Source organism: Aplysia californica, unplaced genomic scaffold (assembly GCF_000002075.1).
Source record: "Aplysia californica isolate F4 #8 unplaced genomic scaffold, AplCal3.0 scaffold00299, whole genome shotgun sequence".
In the NCBI taxonomy this organism is placed as follows: domain Eukaryota; kingdom Metazoa; phylum Mollusca; class Gastropoda; order Aplysiida; family Aplysiidae; genus Aplysia; species Aplysia californica.
In genome coordinates this window covers 428375-446221 of record NW_004797569.1, presented here as the reverse complement: position 1 = coordinate 446221, position 17847 = coordinate 428375, and the positions used below count along the sequence as shown (strand labels likewise).

Here is a 17847-nt window from a genome sequence, read left to right as displayed (position 1 = left end):
AAAAATTAATTTAAAAAATCGGGATACACGCGATTAGAATCGAGAGAATCGGGATGCTTGAGATTTAGGGCAGGGATCAGCGGCAGGGTTGGAAAATAAACTGATTCATTATTTTTCAGAGCCATCACAGGGTTCACATTTCAGTCTTTCCAGACTTTCCATGGCGGACAATTCATGTTTATATTAGTGTGTTTAAAGAAGGATGGGGGTAATCTCACGGCAGGGATAAACTCAAGGCACGATACCGGCAAATGTGAGCGAAAAGAATGTGGGCGGAGCGCCTGTGCTGTGGCCAGCCGGTGCTGCCAGAAACTGCGCGCAGCTGAAAAGTAGGTGGACTAGTCGACTTCTTCTGACACTGAAGGCGACTGTCGTGCATGTGTGTGGGTGTGTCGTCAAATCATTGACTCGACTTCGGGATGGAGAAGGGGAAAATGATGCTTGCAAGACGCACACCGCTTATGTTTTAAAGCGTGTATGCAAACCCCCGAAATGAAATTATAAAGAGTAAAGCTCACACCCCACAAAAACTTAGGTTTAAGTGGGGAGCCCTGAGTTCTTCTTCTCCACTTTTATCTCTTCGTCTTAGTCTTGTGTATAGTATAGTATAGTCTCATGGGTTTAGTCAATTTTGATTACATGAAGCTACAGCAAGCACCTTGCATACCTCTGTGATTGGCCCATATAGAGATGACGTATTCCGCCATCTATTTTTGTCGTCTTGCGAGGTTTCCCCCAAGATTCCTTCCCTCGCCCGTAACTGTTAACAAGTAACAAGTAGATCTCGCCCTGTTTGCTTTTTGTATTAATTTGTGTGTTATCTTTTATAAACAATCTCAGCAATTCTCGTTCCATAAATTTACCTTCTCCTCAAATTTATACACCAACACACACACAAGTGTGTGCGTGCACACGCACAATCCACGCACACACACACACGCACTCACACATACTCAAACAAGCGTTCGCATGCACATACACACAAGTGTGTGCACACACACACACACACACACTCGCGCTCACAGACACGACCCAAGCAGTCGGTGATGAAACCTAGATCTAGTGTCGTAGCCCATCGCGCTCTAAGCGGCGAAGCAGGCCTGCCCCTGTGAGATCTAGTCAACTGGCGACAGAAGCCCCGGAAGGCGACAAAAATAGATGGCGGAAATACGTCATCTATATTTGGGTCAATCACAGAGGTGTGCCAGGTGCTCGCTGCAGCTTCATGTGTTTTGCTTTTAATTGAACAAAGACTTTACAGCACTTTGCAAAAATAAACTAGATCTAGATTTATAGATCTATTTTTAATCTGTCGGATCGACAACAACAACATCTATTTTTAAGATATTAGATGCAGTGAACCTGTGAAGTGGCAGTTATGCGGCAAGTTATGTTATAAAATTTGTGTTGGTGTGTCCCTGAAAGGGGGGGGGGGGTGTCATCCCCTTGGACTTGGACACCCATCCCCCACCCCCTCCCCTTGGCCAAGGTATTGTTGAGTTTCTAAATATTGGTATACTTTTACACTTTACTCCCGCACACAGGTGCACTGCTTTGAGGTTCAAACTGCTATAGTTTTTTCAGCCGATCACACATATATAGATATCTATATATAACCACTAAAAAAATTGTTGCAAGTCAATTATTTTCAAGAACATTTCAAACCTAGCTTACTGCAAAATATCAAATTCTTGGTTTTTGCATGGTGTGATGGGTTTTGTGGACATTGAAATCAGGTAAGATGACATTCTTTCATTTATTTTGATTTGTCTTTTTTAAAGAAAGCAAATAATGAAATTTATTGTTTATATTTGATTACAGGAGAAGGTACCTTCGATCTAAGTATGCAGCAGAGAAAGATTTTTCAATTGAGGTACAGTTTTATAAAATTGAAATGTGTTTTATTTACTCTGTTCGTGACTACCCTTTTTAGAAAAGCTATATATATAATCTATGATAGATCAAAAGATCTGAACTTCAAACGAAGATTGGTCTCTTTGGATGTTGTAGTAGTTGTTTTGTATGTTAATCAATGATTTTAAATTTCATTTTTTAGTATACCCAAAAAACCCAACATACATTGAGCTTTGCTCTATAAATCGGCATACACTGTTATTATACAATTGATGAATTTGTCATTTATTCACCCAACATGTGGTGTTGAACATAAAAAGTTTAATGGGAGAAATTTTAGGAAAATCTGTCCAAAAATGTTTGCAAACTTTTGTTGCAAACTTTAAGTTTACCATCATAAGATTGTAATAAGTTTACGAATCAGCACTTCTAACCCAACTTTATCATCATTGTAATATTGTTCAGTTAGTGGGTACAAACAGATTTAGAGAGAGAGTAAAGAAAAGCAAGCTTGAAAGGGCTCTTTGTTTTTTGGGGGTTTTTTGTCCCCTAATACGCTGTAACCGAAAAGTGTCGTCCAAAAAAAGAAAGGTACTTTCTAAATCCCAATGCGTTACATAAGAGTTACAACAGGTGTTATAATGTAATGAACGTTATTCCCCAATCATCATCAGTGCAGTGGAAAGAAAAAGAAAAGCTTCTTCAGTATTTGGACAAGAGTGTCATTTTAATTTTTGTTGTGCCTTTCTTAAATATGACAGCACCACAAAGATAGGCAGATATTTATGTTCAATTTACATTGCAGGAATATTTTTTCGATGATGGCGTATGTATTTGTGTCTCACACACTGGTTTATTCCCCAATTTCTCCATGCCATTGCTTAAAAAAAACCCTCGAATGTTTGCTCTTGCACAATCTACTTTATTTAACATTTTTAGCGCACTGACATACATAGTTAAAATTCTATTATGTGCGAGTTCTTATCATGCACTTAGAAGTAAATTTAGGAAGGAGTGTGTCAGAGTTTCATAATTCGTCAATAATTTTGAAACTCGTCAAGGTTATTTTTTATGTCCAAATTCCTATTTTGAACGTGCAGACTATTATATATGGAATTTGTGATTGAACATCTACCTTCTGAGTAAAAAGTGAGTCAAACAAACTAGTAGATCTATGATGTGCAGCATGCTTCTGTTTCAATTTATTCAGTAAAATCAAGATTTGTACACTTGATGGAATATGAAATCTATTAAAAGCTGCTTGTACTATCTAGATGTGTTCAGAAGTTACAGCATCGAAGTAGAATCTAAGCAGTGAGAAACCCTCACAAAGTAGGTTAGGCTTAGTTGTCCACAATCACACTTATTCACAGGTGTTTTCAGTTGGTACACTTAAGAAAAATTTAAGAGATGAGAAAAAGTTGATGATCTTGAGTGACAATAATGCTTGCATTATTCTTTTATTTATATGAAATATTTACAATTCTTATAGATGATAATGCATTCAATAGTATAATGTTCCAATTCCTGCATGTGACGTTACACTGTTCTTGTTGAACTCCGTTTATTCAGTAAATTAATTGTTAGAAGAAAATTCAAACAACATTAGAATCTGATGTAATTCAGATGGAGAGCAAAGTGTAGATGGAGGTTGTTTGCTCGCGTACTATGGGTGATGAGCTCCCCAATGTATCTATCCACTGCTTCAAGAACAGTAAAAAACATAAAAGAAAAGTGATTTAAGAAACAGCAGTGCTTAAATATTTCCCTCTCTTCCTCTAGGAAAACTTGTAATGAGCTACCAGTGTAATTTTCATACCTCATGTCTACACTCTATTCATTTTCTTGGTTACTGACTTGCATCAGTAACTTGACTTTGTATGTAACCTTTCATCCAAGAAATGCTTCTTGGGGAAAGGAGATCTTAAGAAATTCATTTATTTTCACTCCTCCACCTTCCTGTATCCAATCTCCCTTGAAATAGAAAAGCGTTAATACTTAATCATTAGTCTTATAATAGCCCTGTGCACTTCCTTTGTGTGATCCCTTAGCCTATTAGTGCAAATTATGATAGAGTATGCTTTCTCCGGTCGTGTTGTGTTTGTTCTTCGTTTTAAAAAAAGAAATTTATTTAGCTTATTTGTTTTCCAGTGTCTAACTTGAATTGAAATGATTGAAAATGAGGTCCTGGTGGTCATTCACTCCTGATATTGAACAGATTTTTGCTTCAGAATATTCCTTCAAAATGTTAGTCTTTTGATGCGTTTCCTTTTCATGAATTTTTCTTTGAGCCTTGATGGGATGAATTACTTTTAAATGAAGTCTACCGTGGGGTTTCAAAGCTCTGTTAAAAAGTGTTCAGACAGACAGGTTTCCTTTCTTCCTTGATCAAGGTTTTGATTATGGTGTGAAGCGAGGAAGCAAAAGGTTCAGTTTAGTAAAAGAAAAGTCAAGTGTTGGTTATTGAACTACACCAAAAATGAGTGACTTTGATAATTTTTTATAATGTGTTTGTGTGTGTATGTTTATGTACAAAGTCAAATTGGAATGGAATACCGGTACAATTGAATTGTAAATCTATTCTCTAGCAGGCAGTAGTTACTGTTTACATTCTGTTTCGTCTCTCGGCGAATTCTCATGTCCGTTCCATGTGTGCCCTGTTTACCCCTCTGATTCAATGAACTTCAACTTTTCTTATGATCCCTACCATTTGATACAATACCCCATGTCTTGCATTCTCTCATTCATCAAAGTACTGTTAGGGAGAACCTGACTGGTTCAGCATTAAGGTGGTGAAATCGTAAACAGTGTTCTCATAGAAAAACAAAAGGAATTTTTATTTGCATTTATGTATATATATATGATATTCAGATGAAAGGCTAATTTTGCAACTTTTTGTGTGTACCATTTGGTATGTCAAAAGTAAAATTTGAAACCAAAGCAGATGGCTAGTTCAACTAGAAATATGTTAACTCCTGTTTGTGGCTCTGGCTGAGACCATGACAATTTTACCATTAGCAATTTTTTTGCTTCAAGTTCTTTGCTTTGAACATGTATTATATATTTTTTAAATATTAAAATAATGCAAGTTATCTTTAGAGCTTTAGTGGGCTTTGAAGGTTTCATATATTTTTAAGCATGTTTAAACTTATGTCATGAAGTTCAGTTAAAACCAAAATCTGATGAAGAAGAAGGCGTTTAAATTTTGAGATGTTAGAAATGTTTTGAAAATGTTATGACAGTTATGTCATTACTGTCATTTCTATTTTTATTTGTTTTGACTTTTCCGTATTATTATTATTAAAGCACCAAAAAGAAAAATAAGGAGTCGAATTCTGGCTATCTGAGAGAGCAGGAGAGATGAATATTGGGAGGGGGTGGGTAGAGAAAGAGAGAGATCACTGGCTAAATTCAAGGCAAACAAGGCAGGGGTAGGCCCAGAGCAACCTACTTAGGAAACCTAAACAAATGGGTAACAGGGAAAGATCAGGGAAAAGTAGCTTTTCTAAGAACATCCAAGCAAAGGAATGAATGGAGAACCCTGATCGCCAATGTCTGCCACAGGTCTGGCACTGGATGATGATAGTTAATGGATATTTTATATTATATTAATGTCCTTTTTTCTTCCCTTTTCAGTTCGAGAATCTCATGGACGAGGTAAGTTTTTTCCAATCCCAGTCAAAGTTGGGGTTTTTTGGGGTGTTTTTTTTTTTAATATAAGGGTGGGGGGGGGTGATTTAGAGAGCACCACTGGCAGGGCTAAGTTCTTTTCTTTCCCTCTGTCATTTCTGTCTGCCTGTCTTACTTTTTCCCTGCCCTAAGTGACCATTATTGTGTCGATGTGTGCTTCTATTTACTCAAACTCAAACTCAAAAGATATCTGTTGAGCAAATAAAGAAATATATTTGGGGTTTAAGCAGCAAAGTACATGTACTTTTGTCTCCACTTGTGCTACAGTTTTGTATTTCTGAATATGCAGTAGTCTTTGGCTTTAAACGTGCTCTGATCTACAGTCAAGTATACACTATAAGACCATTTCACAAATGAAATATGAGACATCTATTACGGTTTCATTGCAGTATTGACTTTTTCATCTGAGGAACATGACCTCAAGAATAGTACTGGGTACAAGTTTCGAAAAATTCCAAAGTCTTAAAATTTTTAATGTTTAACAAAGTATCGATAGGTTTCTCTTTCATAAGGTGACATCACTGCTCAAAAATAGGCTCTGCATGATTGACATTTAATCCATATTTCAAAGGTTACAATGATGACATTTTTTCTTTCATCTTTGCAGGAGCCTCCTCGAGATGAGATGACAAGGTAATTATCCTTAAACTTTTGTCAAAGGCTGTTAAAGGTGTTTGTGGTTGAGCATTGAGATTTTCATGCTATCCGTCACCCAAGTGGTGTATGGACATGATATGGAGTTCGTGGCTTTTAGTCTTAGTGGTATGGGCTTTGTTTGTGTGTGTTGTATGATGATCTGTTTGATAACAATTGTGATGCATCGTGGTGAAATCAGGCGCTCGTCAAAATAATGAATTCGAAGAAACTGGCATTTTTCTGTACTTTTGGCTTTTTTTTTTTTCAAATTTTTGTTTTTTGGCTCAACACCCTTAAAGTTCTTTTTAAAAAACATTTCTGTGTGGAGTTTTCTGAAAAATGTTGATTTAAGGCACAAAAAATGTAAATTTGCAATCTCTAAGGACTCTCAAGCTTTGGAAGCTGCCAAACTTTGTGGCCATTTTCTCGCTAATTTTACCTCTGAAACCAAGCGATCCTCACCTACTTCAATTGAAAATATCTCGACTTCTATTCATGATAGATGAGGTTTCTTTTCGATGAAAGCAAGACAAATTAACAAGCTTTAAAATGATACCAGTAACTCCACATGTCAAAAAATTAACGAGCGCTTGATTCCACTGCGTCGTGACACAAATGGATCGGCTGGGTTTATAGAAGAAATGGAAAGAAGTAGAATGTGGCATTCCAGTTTTGTTTGAACTTGAAAATGCTCACAAAAAGAAATGTTACTTTAAAGAATAAAAGCAAGTTTCTCTGTTGTACTGATTGTTTTAGAGAGATAGCTTTTGTTATAATGGGTCTCGAGTCTTATTCATACTAATTAAGAATGACATATTTCTTGTCTTAAAATCATCATGAGTACACAGAACATTTTCCTGCACAGTACACGAGTGGCTAATGGCATTCTGTTTGAACTCCTGTCTTTGACAATAAATTGTGTTGTTTATTATAGATCAGAACCTGAACTTCTGGGTTCTGTGACTTTTTCATTATTTTAGAAGTTAGGTAAGAAAGGCTAATCCAGACACTACCTTGAAAGTGTATATGTCGACATCTTTTGCTTGTACTTTGTGAAAAGGGCGCATCATTTTATTATATACTGTTTGGTCATTATCAAGACAAATTTCTCCCTGGGAGATGAATAAAGAATGTCATTGTCGTTTTCTCCTTAAGACCCTGGCAGTGGGTGGTTAACGGATGCCCTAGTCTGCCGTGAGCTGACAAAGCGCCCTTTTCTTTCCCGCAGAAGTTTTGGGAAAAAGAGTTTTTTGGTCAGCACAACCATTAAAAATTTTTCCAAAATTTGAAATTCCAATTTATTTTAAAGAAAGAGTCGCAGCTTGACTTTGATTTTTTTCACACAAGTAGATAACTGATCAGGCTTTGATGTATAAAAAAAATTTTTTTGTCAGCTTACAGATGTAGTGTGGTTTGTTCTTTCTTACGTATCAAACATCTATTCTATTGTCCTTATCTGTCTCTTTCCCCTCCCCCCCACCTTTATTTTTTGTGTTTCTCTCTTGTAATACCTCTAATCTTTGGGACTTATATGACCTATTTGTGTTGCAAATGCCGTAAAACTCGTACTAGAACTAACCAACTTGAACTAATTTGAAAGAGAAATCTTCCAGTGGTATGTTGTTGTTAGTTCTGATCAAAGCACTGAAAGTATACTTTTAGGAGATCAATCATTGACTGGGCAATTATTAGCCGGAATCAATTGATATTGTACTTTGCAAGGACTGAAGCTGAGATCTTATATGTCATGAGCATTCCAGCTGTGAGATGAGAAAAGTCCTTTCATATTTCATGCAACAATCTTAGAGGTCAGTTGGAGTTGGAGTGTGGCCCGTTCACTGTATCATCTTATGTAAGAATGGTAGGTTGGTATGGTGGATGTGTTACCTCCACGCCATGTGAATGCATTTAGATGTGCTCAGTATTTGATGTTGTGACGGTAGGATGTGTTACTGTTGTTTGAGCTTATTCAAGACGGTCTGATTCAAAGAGGTTATATTTAGTACTAGAGTTCCTGGCAGTGATGTCCTCTCACATAAACCAACGGGGGCTAGTTCAACAGACGGGTGAGTAGGCTACTTTTCGAGACTCGTGGGAAGGCATCTCGGCGGTCTTAGGAGGAAATCTACAAGCTTGGTCTGAAATATAGGGGCAGGGTGGTGTTTAGTATATTAGAGTGGGGTAGGGACTCACATTGTTCATGTAAATGGAGGCACACCGACCATGCCATTGAGGGTAAGTTGGCCCCCATGTCTGACACGTGTGACATCACTGCTGCCAGCTCTAGTATCATATATAACCTCTTTGGTCTGATACCAGTCTTCTCTAAGCCTACTGTGTAATTAAGAAAAGGGATTGCAAAGATGTTTGATTTTTTGACAGAAAAATAGAAATCATAAAGCTTGTTCGCCCTATAAAAGTCGTTAAAGCTGTGTGATGTGATTGTGCTGTTGGCATCCTGTTTGAAGCCACAAAAATTGCATAGGTGTTTCTTTTGCATAGTGACTGACTGCTTTTGCTATTTGTTTTTGCTCATTTTGTAGCCTGATTATATTACACATGTATTTATGTCTCTTATTGTTGCTCCTGTAAAAAATAGGCGTTTTGTTTTTTTCCTTGCTCACTCTCACCCATACTGGAGTGTGGTAGTTGATGTGGGGGGTTTTTGTTGACCCCCCTCCTCCTCAAATGTCACTCTTGCATGCTCTCTCGCTGGGGCACGCCCACACACATACATACGCATGCACACACACATGCATGCATGCAAACACACACACTTACACACATACACTTACACACACACGCTTACACACACAGACACACACACACACACAAAACAACCATACACACACACAAGTACACACAAGCGTTCTCGTACATACACTCGTATCAACACACTCATTCACTCACTGGCTCATGCTTTTACTGGCACACCTACAATTTGCTTTAAAAGCCTTCCATCTAGAAGGACTCATGTCAGTGTTCTGTTACCTTCACTTTTAAGCCACACATGCACATTATTAAGCAAAAGATTACTTATTTTTCTTTTGTTGTTCCTATTTCCTTTCTCCTGACTGAAACTAAAAAATGGGTGGGTAGGTAGATAGATGTTTTATTCAGTACTCAAAAGGGCTGGCCCACATCACATAAAACATACACCTTTTACAGAACAGACTCCCATGTAAGCAGCATAAATTATAAATGACATATATACAGTATAACATGGATAGCTCGAATTCTTCAGGACCGGCCTCGGTAATTCGAGGGATCTGTAGTTCAAGGGATATCTTACAAAGATAAAGAAGAAGATAAAAACGGGACCGCTGGCTCGGTTGGACGGATGTGTGATTTCGAGTCTTCTGTGTTCGACCTATCTGTGTTATACTGTGTACATGTATATTTATAAATAAAAATATAGTTTTATCTCAACGAAAACTAAAAGAAAGGAGAGAAAGCCCTGATAGCGAGAATGCAAACTATTAATGCTGTAAGTCCTTCCCATCAGAGGAGACACAGTGGGGTCCGGTGGTGTGCAACAAGCTATTGATTCCCTTAGCTTCACCGTCGAGTCATTAAGGGCACCACAGAAATTAGATTACTAGTAATCACAGAGGCGGGCCCAGTGCAGGGCTAAGGGTTTTCAGAAGACTGTGTTCAGTGCGCTGGGTACATTAGTGTAGGATGATGAGGGGAGTAAGAGCATTTCAGAGGCAGAGGGGTGGGGTTGTCTCATACAGAAAGATGAAGCACGTTCCAGAACAAATGCTAGAAGGTGTGCTCACTCTTTCCCTCACATACATATTCACACAAATATACATATATGTGGGTGGTTGGCGGGTGCTCTGTGGTTTGTTCCTTCTTTTCTGTCAAACGTCTGTCGTCCTTTTCTCCCCTTCTTCTATTTTTGTGTTTGTTTCTCTCTTGTAGCACCTCTAATCTTCAGCACATATATGACCCTATTGTGTTGCAAGTGCCGTAAAACTCTTACTAAAGCTATACATGTATACTTTTGTGACAGTCGTGAGCACTTAACATATCACTCAGACACCCATAGACATACTCACACACACACACACAGACACACATACATGTACACACATAATATGCACACATACAGGTAAACACATATGCGCACACACACATACGCACCCTCTTTCACTTGGGCTCCCTCACAACCACACACAAGCATGCACATGTACACATACACACGCACACAGAAATACACACTCACAAACACACTCGCACAAACACACACACACATGTACACTTTCACTCTCTATCTCTGTCTTTCACTTTCTCTCTTTCTGGTCAGCTTGCTGTCTTTCTTTCTCTGTCTCTCTCTCTCTCTTTCTCTCCCCCCCCCCCCCCCCCCCCCCCCCCCATACAAACGCGAAAGTACAAAAATGCACCTGAACATACCAAGTGACTCTTTCTATGTTTAAAACCCTTCCCAGATTGTCTATTTCCCCCTCTTGTCCTGTGATTTAGCGCTGTATACATTGTAGATACTGTGTTCTTGATGAAATATTTCTTGTAATAGTTGGATCTGTTTTAATGTTCTCATTTTGATTTTCAAAGGAAAAAAAAAAAGCATGTACTTGTGAATATCAACTGCACCAGAATTTTTTTTTCAAATAGTGTGAGAGGTTATTTCCATAATCTGAATAACAATCTGAAGAAAACGAAAAGAAATGAAAGTAATATATGAGGCATTTCCCTTCACATGCTCCCTCCAATGCACTTCCACCCTACAATTACTCTTGTGAAATCATTTGGATGCAGTAAAAGTTTTATGAAAAATTTGAAATAAAGTGGAATTTTTAGCGTGTCCAAATGGTTTCACAAGAGTGATTTTCATTTCTTTTTGTTTTCTTTGTTACATGTGTGTGTGTGAATACTGGCTCTCATTAGCAAAACTGAAATGTGTTCGTGTAAAGTTTAATGTGTTTATTTTCTGTGTGTGTGCTCTTTTAATTTTTCTAACAGTTGTGGCTTTATTTCACTTCTTTTTTTTTTTTGGTGGTTCACAATGGGATTTTGGAGGGAAAATAGTTTATTTTTTAGAGGAGGGTAAACTATTTTACATTATTGGTTCATTTAAAAGCATCTGAAAAGTTCCTATGAACATTTTTATTTTCTTCTCTGCCCGGTGGTTCACGAGTTTTGTTCTTACCTTCTAACATCTAGCTACGTAAAGCAGAGGCTGGTAGCACACATGCAACAATTCCTACATACACACATACATACATACTTAACATATATGCACACACACGCTCGCACACCCGCACGCACGCACACACTTACACACACACACACACACACACACACACACACACTCATAAAATAATACATATTTGTAGATACTTTCCAGCACACACACACACACACACACACACACACACACACACACACACACACACACACACACACACACACGCTCACACAACTAACTCATAAAATAAAACTTATTGATAGATCTATATTTGCCTGCAGCTGAATGACTTCAGGCTAGATGCAAAGGACTCTGTAGAGGTGATACAGATTTTTTTTTTTTTTGGGGGGGGGATGGTAGTTGTTGTTTTTTTTAATGCAAATCTGTTTTTTTGGCTTAGTTGTCATCATGTTCACTGCTGCTTGTTTTACTTTCCTCATTGATGTTGTGATCTGCCACCCTCCTCACCCTTGCCGTAGATTGTTGACGGACAGAGAGAGGCAGTTACTGAGCACAAGGCAGTTTGATGTCTTAATTCATGAACAGCGCAGGGTTGATGCTGACGTAGAGACAAAGGTATGGGTGGTGCATATTTTTAGAAACAGGTTTGGTGTTGGTTTTTAGTACCGTGAAAAGCTTGTGGGTTAAATACTTTAAATAGTTTTATGGACTCGTTTGCCTTGACAGGGTGCCGGCGTCAAGGTAACTCTATCTATGCACGGTTTGTCAAGGTATTTTCAATGGACAACTCGTGATTTTTCTCTACTTCAGTCCTAAGGAAGGTGGGGGTCTTTAGATTGATCCTCTTGGACAGGGCTGAAGAACTGGGAGGTCCTTTGTGTATCTTTTCTCATGAAAGATTCGGTGGCGATTGAAATTTGAAGAACAGCAGGCTTGCTGAGGCCAGCTACTGAAGAATGATTTTTTTAATGAATCCATCTCTTCTCCATTAAGATGAGATTGTTTTAGAATGCTATTAGGCCTGCTGGGGTAATAATATATATTGTAAAGTGCATAGAGCTTGCTGTTGAGCAGTGAATTTGCGCTATACAAATGCTATCTATTATTATTATTATTATTTTCATTATTATTATTAAGAATCCGGTGTTGACTACCTCTGTGGTAGCAGAGAAACACAGAAAAGGAAACAGGAGAAGAGTACTCCTTAAGCATCTGTCCAACGAAATTTTCTTTGTCACTCGGCAAAGAAGAAGCAATATATAATATATTACCATATATATATAAAAGCAATGTAAGTGGTAAATGAGATTTAGGACACGATTTGAATCAAGCTGTATGTCTATCAGTTTCTCACTGTGTACCTGACTGTGAGACTCAGTACAAATGTAATATTATGGTGACAAAACTGCTTTGCTTTAATTTTTTTTCCAGTTTGTTTTGTTCTATATGCAAGAAAATGCATGACGTAAATTATCCTTTAGTTGGTTGCATCCGCTGCTGCTCTGTACTTTTATGATGTGTGGAATTGTTTCCCCGATGAGCATGCTAGGTGTTGAATGGCCAGATAAACTATACTGATCTGTGTGACTTTATTTCATACCCTTTGAAGACACTGAAAACTGAACGTTTTACTGGTTTTTTCCCATTCTTTTCAATCTCTTTCCAAAATTTAAAAAATAAAAAGAATTGTCGTGTTGTAGCACAGACTGGTACATAAGTATGAAACATGACTTTAACGTTGGAGCTTTGCTGTTACTGAAGTTCGTCAATAACCAAATGTCCATTTTGAATAATTGAAATGCAAATTTTCTCAAATTGAAGGTATTTTTGCCCCTGACCTTCTCTTTGTCTGCCCTGCGTATGAGATAAAACCTTAGACATATGCTATATTTCTTTTGCATCTTAAGGACAGTGTTCATGTTTAGGTTTATTATTATGTTCACAATTGATAATATATTGAAATATTTATAATTATTCGGAATAGAGGTGTTTGTCTGTGGTGAATGTTATGAATTGGATCTACTACTAATATTTTTTTCCATTTTTAAAGGAGTTTTGAATAAAAACTATCCCCTAACCTCAAATACTGAAAGCATCCCTTTGTAGTTGTAGTCATCTTTGTGAATTTATTGTTTTCAATGCTGCAAGCACAACTTCAACACCATTTGGTCTTCTTTTTACAAACACCCCCCCCCCCCCCCCCCCCATCCTTTCCTTTCCTGTTCGCCAAACAGCTAGCACAACAGGAGCAGGAGATAGAGCGGGAAGAGGAGGAGTATTATGAAGCCAAGCGCGAGGCGGCCAGAATAGCCAAGCTGAACAAGGACAAAGAGCTGGCTTCCAAGAGCAATCCGGCCAACAGAGGATGGGTGAATGAGGACGAGTGGGAAGTGTAAGTGTGTGCGAAAAGGTCACCTTCAGTCTTTCTCTCTTCTGATTTCCCCTCTTACTCTTTTCCTCCTTTTTCTCCTCCGTCTAGTTCTCCTTTTTCTTGTGTCCGTTCTTTCTCCCCCCCCCCCCTTTTTTTTTTTTCTTCTTGTCTTCCCTCTTTTCTTTTTCCTTTTCAGTCCTCTTTTTCTTAATTTGATCACAGTGATAACACTGCGTAGGGATCATTCTCAAAACATTTACCTTAGATTTCCCAAAATGTGGATTTGTTTTCAGATTACCACCCCTTACTTTTTTATATGCCAGTATTGCGTTGTTGCATCTTTTTATGTTTTATAAATTGAATAGTCATGAACAGCACTGCTGTATTCTGAACAGTTACATGTATATTGTTTTTGTTTTAGTTAGTACAATCACCCTGTTGACTTATTCTCAACTCTCTAAATTAAATAACTTGCATCATGTTTTTAACAAGTGGCTATTGAGGGTGTAAAATTCAAAGCACATTCCTATTTACAATATATTATACTTGTTAAAAATGTTATGTCGTGCATATTGTCTAGTTCTGCAAATTTTTTCATGTTTGGCCGTTTTTCCTGTTTTTAACTTATCGAACAGTGCTGGAGCGGAAGACGACTTTGAAAATTTCCTGGCAAGTGTTAAAGCCAGGTCTCTTGCCACGATATCTCAGGTGAAAAATGGTAAGAAAAACATGTTTATTCTTTGATTTATGCACCAACTTTCCACGCCTATGAACATTGTTCAGTTACGATTGGTCAATTTAGTCAAATTTTACAGCCACATTTTTTAGTGAGAGCAGTTTGACATATAGACTCTATATAGTTTAAAACTTTCAGTTTTGAATCATGAAAGCTTTAGATTTATATAATACATAATTTGTCTCAACAATTTTTTTTCATCTTAAGCTATAGAAAGCTTTCGAAAGCATGTCAGGCCACAAACGATGTTATTTTAACCATGGTGTTATTCTAACTTGGCTTAGAGCTGAAAGTTTTATTTTTTAAATTTCTTTATATATGTCTGTCCTAACTGTTATCCAGATAACTTGGTGCACCGGCATAGGTTGGCATAGTCCTTTTAACAAGCATATCACCGAAATAATTTAAGTTTTTTCTTTCTGTTTTTTTCTGATGCTCGTTTATTTTTGTGACTGCAATAAGATGTTATTGCTTACTTTATTAAACACGGTTTTAGTGATTAGTTTAAAATAGACATGTAGTAGTTTGAAAGAAAATGACTTTTTTATGTCTAGCGGAGTTGAAAACTTGCATGAAATGAAAGAAAACCAATGGTATGCGTTTAACACCTCTATCAACACTATTAGGCTTTTTAAGAGTTTAACATCCATCTCCGAAAGGACCGGAAAGAAGACACTGTGAGTTGGTTTGATCTTTGTAATAAATTGTAAAATGGTTGAGAGCTAATGTGTTATCATAAGTGAAGTCATTTGAAGACATGGTGTAGCACGAAGCCCTGAGAGAAGTTTCATGGGAGCACTCGTAGCTCAGTTGGTATAATGACATACTATGGTTTGAAGACCCTGTGGGCTGTTCTCAGACCTGTCCCTGCGGTTTTATGCAAAAAAAATTCTGAAATTATGCAAACTGAACCCAAAAATGTGAAATTATGTGATTCTGTTAATTTTAACAAGAATGGTAAAGGAAACTAATCTGAAATTACGCCAGAAAATTGTCAAATTTTGCTAAATTAAGCAGGGTACATAAAACCCTGTTGGCAGTTCTCAGACTTGGGTTGTCTCGGGAGTTTCCGTGTTTTCCCACCCATTTGACTCCCTTTGTTCTTTTGGAATGGATGTTGAACAATCAGTCTCTTTATGCCCAGGAGTGTTGAGAGAGGCGTTAAACCCATGCTGATCCTTTCTACCGAATTATACTCTCTTGTTTCTTGTCTTCAGTTGCAGTCAAACAAATTTTAGTTTTTGCAATTTTTATATTGACGTGTTGCATTGTCATATATATATATCGATGGCAATATATTTTTTTCATGATTTTTCTTTTGTGTAAGGTTCAGGGGATGCACAGAGTACCACAAGCAGTAATGCTCATACCAAAGACAAGAGCTTAACAGAGGGTAGCTCATTGGACATGGAGTGGGATCATGAAGCAGGTAAGGTTTTTATTGTTGTTAATATCGATCCAGATAAAGTTTTTATTACTTTTTTCTAAAGGATTCTACGATCGCAAAAAAGTTATGCTTGTTTTTTGGGTAACTTGCAAACGGCTGTGTATCTGCATTACTTCATTGCAATTGGGAATTGGGGGGCGGGCTGGATGGGGTGGAGGAATGGGACTGCAGGTTGTAGTGATAAGATCCTAGCTTTGTGATCTCATCAGAGTTCTTCCAGGTTAATTTTTTAGGGAGTTGTGCATGACATTAGTTCCACATCACAGAGGAGATGAACCCCAAAATGTTTCTATTGCATCTTAACAGCAATGCCTTTTTTTTTATACAAGTATTATACACCGTCAAAGCCAGAGCCCGAAGCAGTGAGCAGTGATAGGTTTTGGGACTTATTCCGAAATTATGTGCTTCTTGCATTTATCTAACAGTTACCACCCCCACCCCCACCCCCACCCCCCCTGGGGCAGTGCTACTGACTGAAGCGTCATTAGGCCTTACCCAAAGGGGGGACATTAACATGTTCTCTTAGGCACAGTAGAATTGTGAATGGGCTGATTCATCAATGTCATGCTCATAACTCTTGTCGAACTGCAACGGGGAACTGCTGCTTTTTTTTTCCCCTAATCCTTACTATCGTCATTTTTCCTCTACTTCTTTTGCATGTTTGTCACTCTCTTGTGACCTGCTATTTCCTGGGTGCCTTGAACTGCAACAGGGAACTGCTGCTTTTTTTTCCTAATCCAGACTTTGTGCTGTTGAGGCTAGAGAGGTGAGCAGAGTGGGTCTGGTTCCCTGTATGGACATCTCATTTAACATCCACCCCTTGGCGCTCATATGACCGTATGCAGTTGCGAACACAGTAAAACCTTACTAAAACTTTTAAAAAACTATTGCCATGCTACCACTGCAGAGTTGCTGACTTTTCACTGCACTCAAGTTGTGCTGCGGTTAACTGGCGTGCCCCAGAAATGTGCCAGTGCTTCTGAAACCTTTCTCATAGTCATTCACAGAATACTCCCTCAACTAAATTTTGTCGATGTTAGTATTAGCAGTTCACCTTTCTGATTTCATTCTCCTTTAAAACGTTTTTATTACTTTTTCTCCCACAAATTATTCGTAAGACCCTTGCCTTCAATTTGCATTATCATTTGTTTTTTTATTACAGGTATGTCTCCACAACGAAAACTTGCAGCCCGAGTGTCAGAAGACAGCTGGTCGAAGCCTTCCACGACAAGCCCTATTCACTCGAGTGATTTGGAGTGGGACCCAGATTTCGTCAGTGCCGATGATGGTGAAAGGATCCAGTTGATCAGTGCAGCATCGAAACAAGCTGGTGTGTCCAGTAGATGATTAGCACTAGGTTAATGTCAGTTTGTGTGGTTGCAGTCTTTATGTTTAATATTTTTAAAAAGCCTGAAGATTGTGAGTTCTGAGGTAGATTACAAGACTTTTTTTTTTTAAGGGACATAATTGACATTTTACAAGGGAGGGGAGGCCAGTGGAATATATAAATGATGAACTCGATCGCATCATTTAACCCTATCTGTACGTCGTGTTTTACCATCGTATCCACACGACATGAGGGAACTCTGTACCACCACTTTCCAAAGAGGAAATTTACTCGTTAATCCGATCCGTATGCTTTGCATAGCAGTCTATCAAAATGATTTTTTGAGAAATACTGAAAGTTTCAAAGAGATCTTCGCACTAGAAGTATTCTAAAATGTGAAGAATACAACCCCGGGGGTTCAAAATGACCCCAGGGCGTATAGATAGGGTTACGGTGCTAATCGCATTGTGGTCTGAGTACTTTTCGTACATGGAATATTTCCTCTCAGCATTATGTCTTTTCAAGGAAGCAGGTGTTCTGCTGTGAAAATGGAACTCACGTTGGATTGCCAGTGTTTGGCAGGGTATTATGCATCAACACTGGGAACAAACGC

General features: G+C 38.0%; 1 protein-coding gene across 2 annotated transcripts in view; it reads left to right on the top strand.

Annotated features, from left to right (window-relative positions):
* The window catches only part of LOC101847120 (AP-1 complex-associated regulatory protein), a 21708-nt gene extending 4292 nt beyond the window's left edge, over window positions 1-17416 (top strand). Inside the window, exons 2-9 of one of the 2 annotated variants that reach the window (XM_005101790.3) lie at window positions 1822-1873; window positions 5491-5511; window positions 6152-6177; window positions 11872-11968; window positions 13588-13745; window positions 14360-14442; window positions 15788-15889; window positions 17070-17416. In XM_005101790.3, the coding sequence (XP_005101847.1) occupies window positions 1822-1873; window positions 5491-5511; window positions 6152-6177; window positions 11872-11968; window positions 13588-13745; window positions 14360-14442; window positions 15788-15889; window positions 17070-17254 (724 nt within the window). In that variant the 3' untranslated portion in view covers window positions 17255-17416. Of the gene's footprint in view, window positions 1-1821; window positions 1874-5490; window positions 5512-6151; window positions 6178-7986; window positions 8042-11871; window positions 11969-13587; window positions 13746-14359; window positions 14443-15787; window positions 15890-17069 lie in introns of both variants that reach the window. The other variant, XM_035970639.1, reaches the window with a different exon arrangement.
* Window positions 17417-17847: the final 431 nt, after the last annotated feature.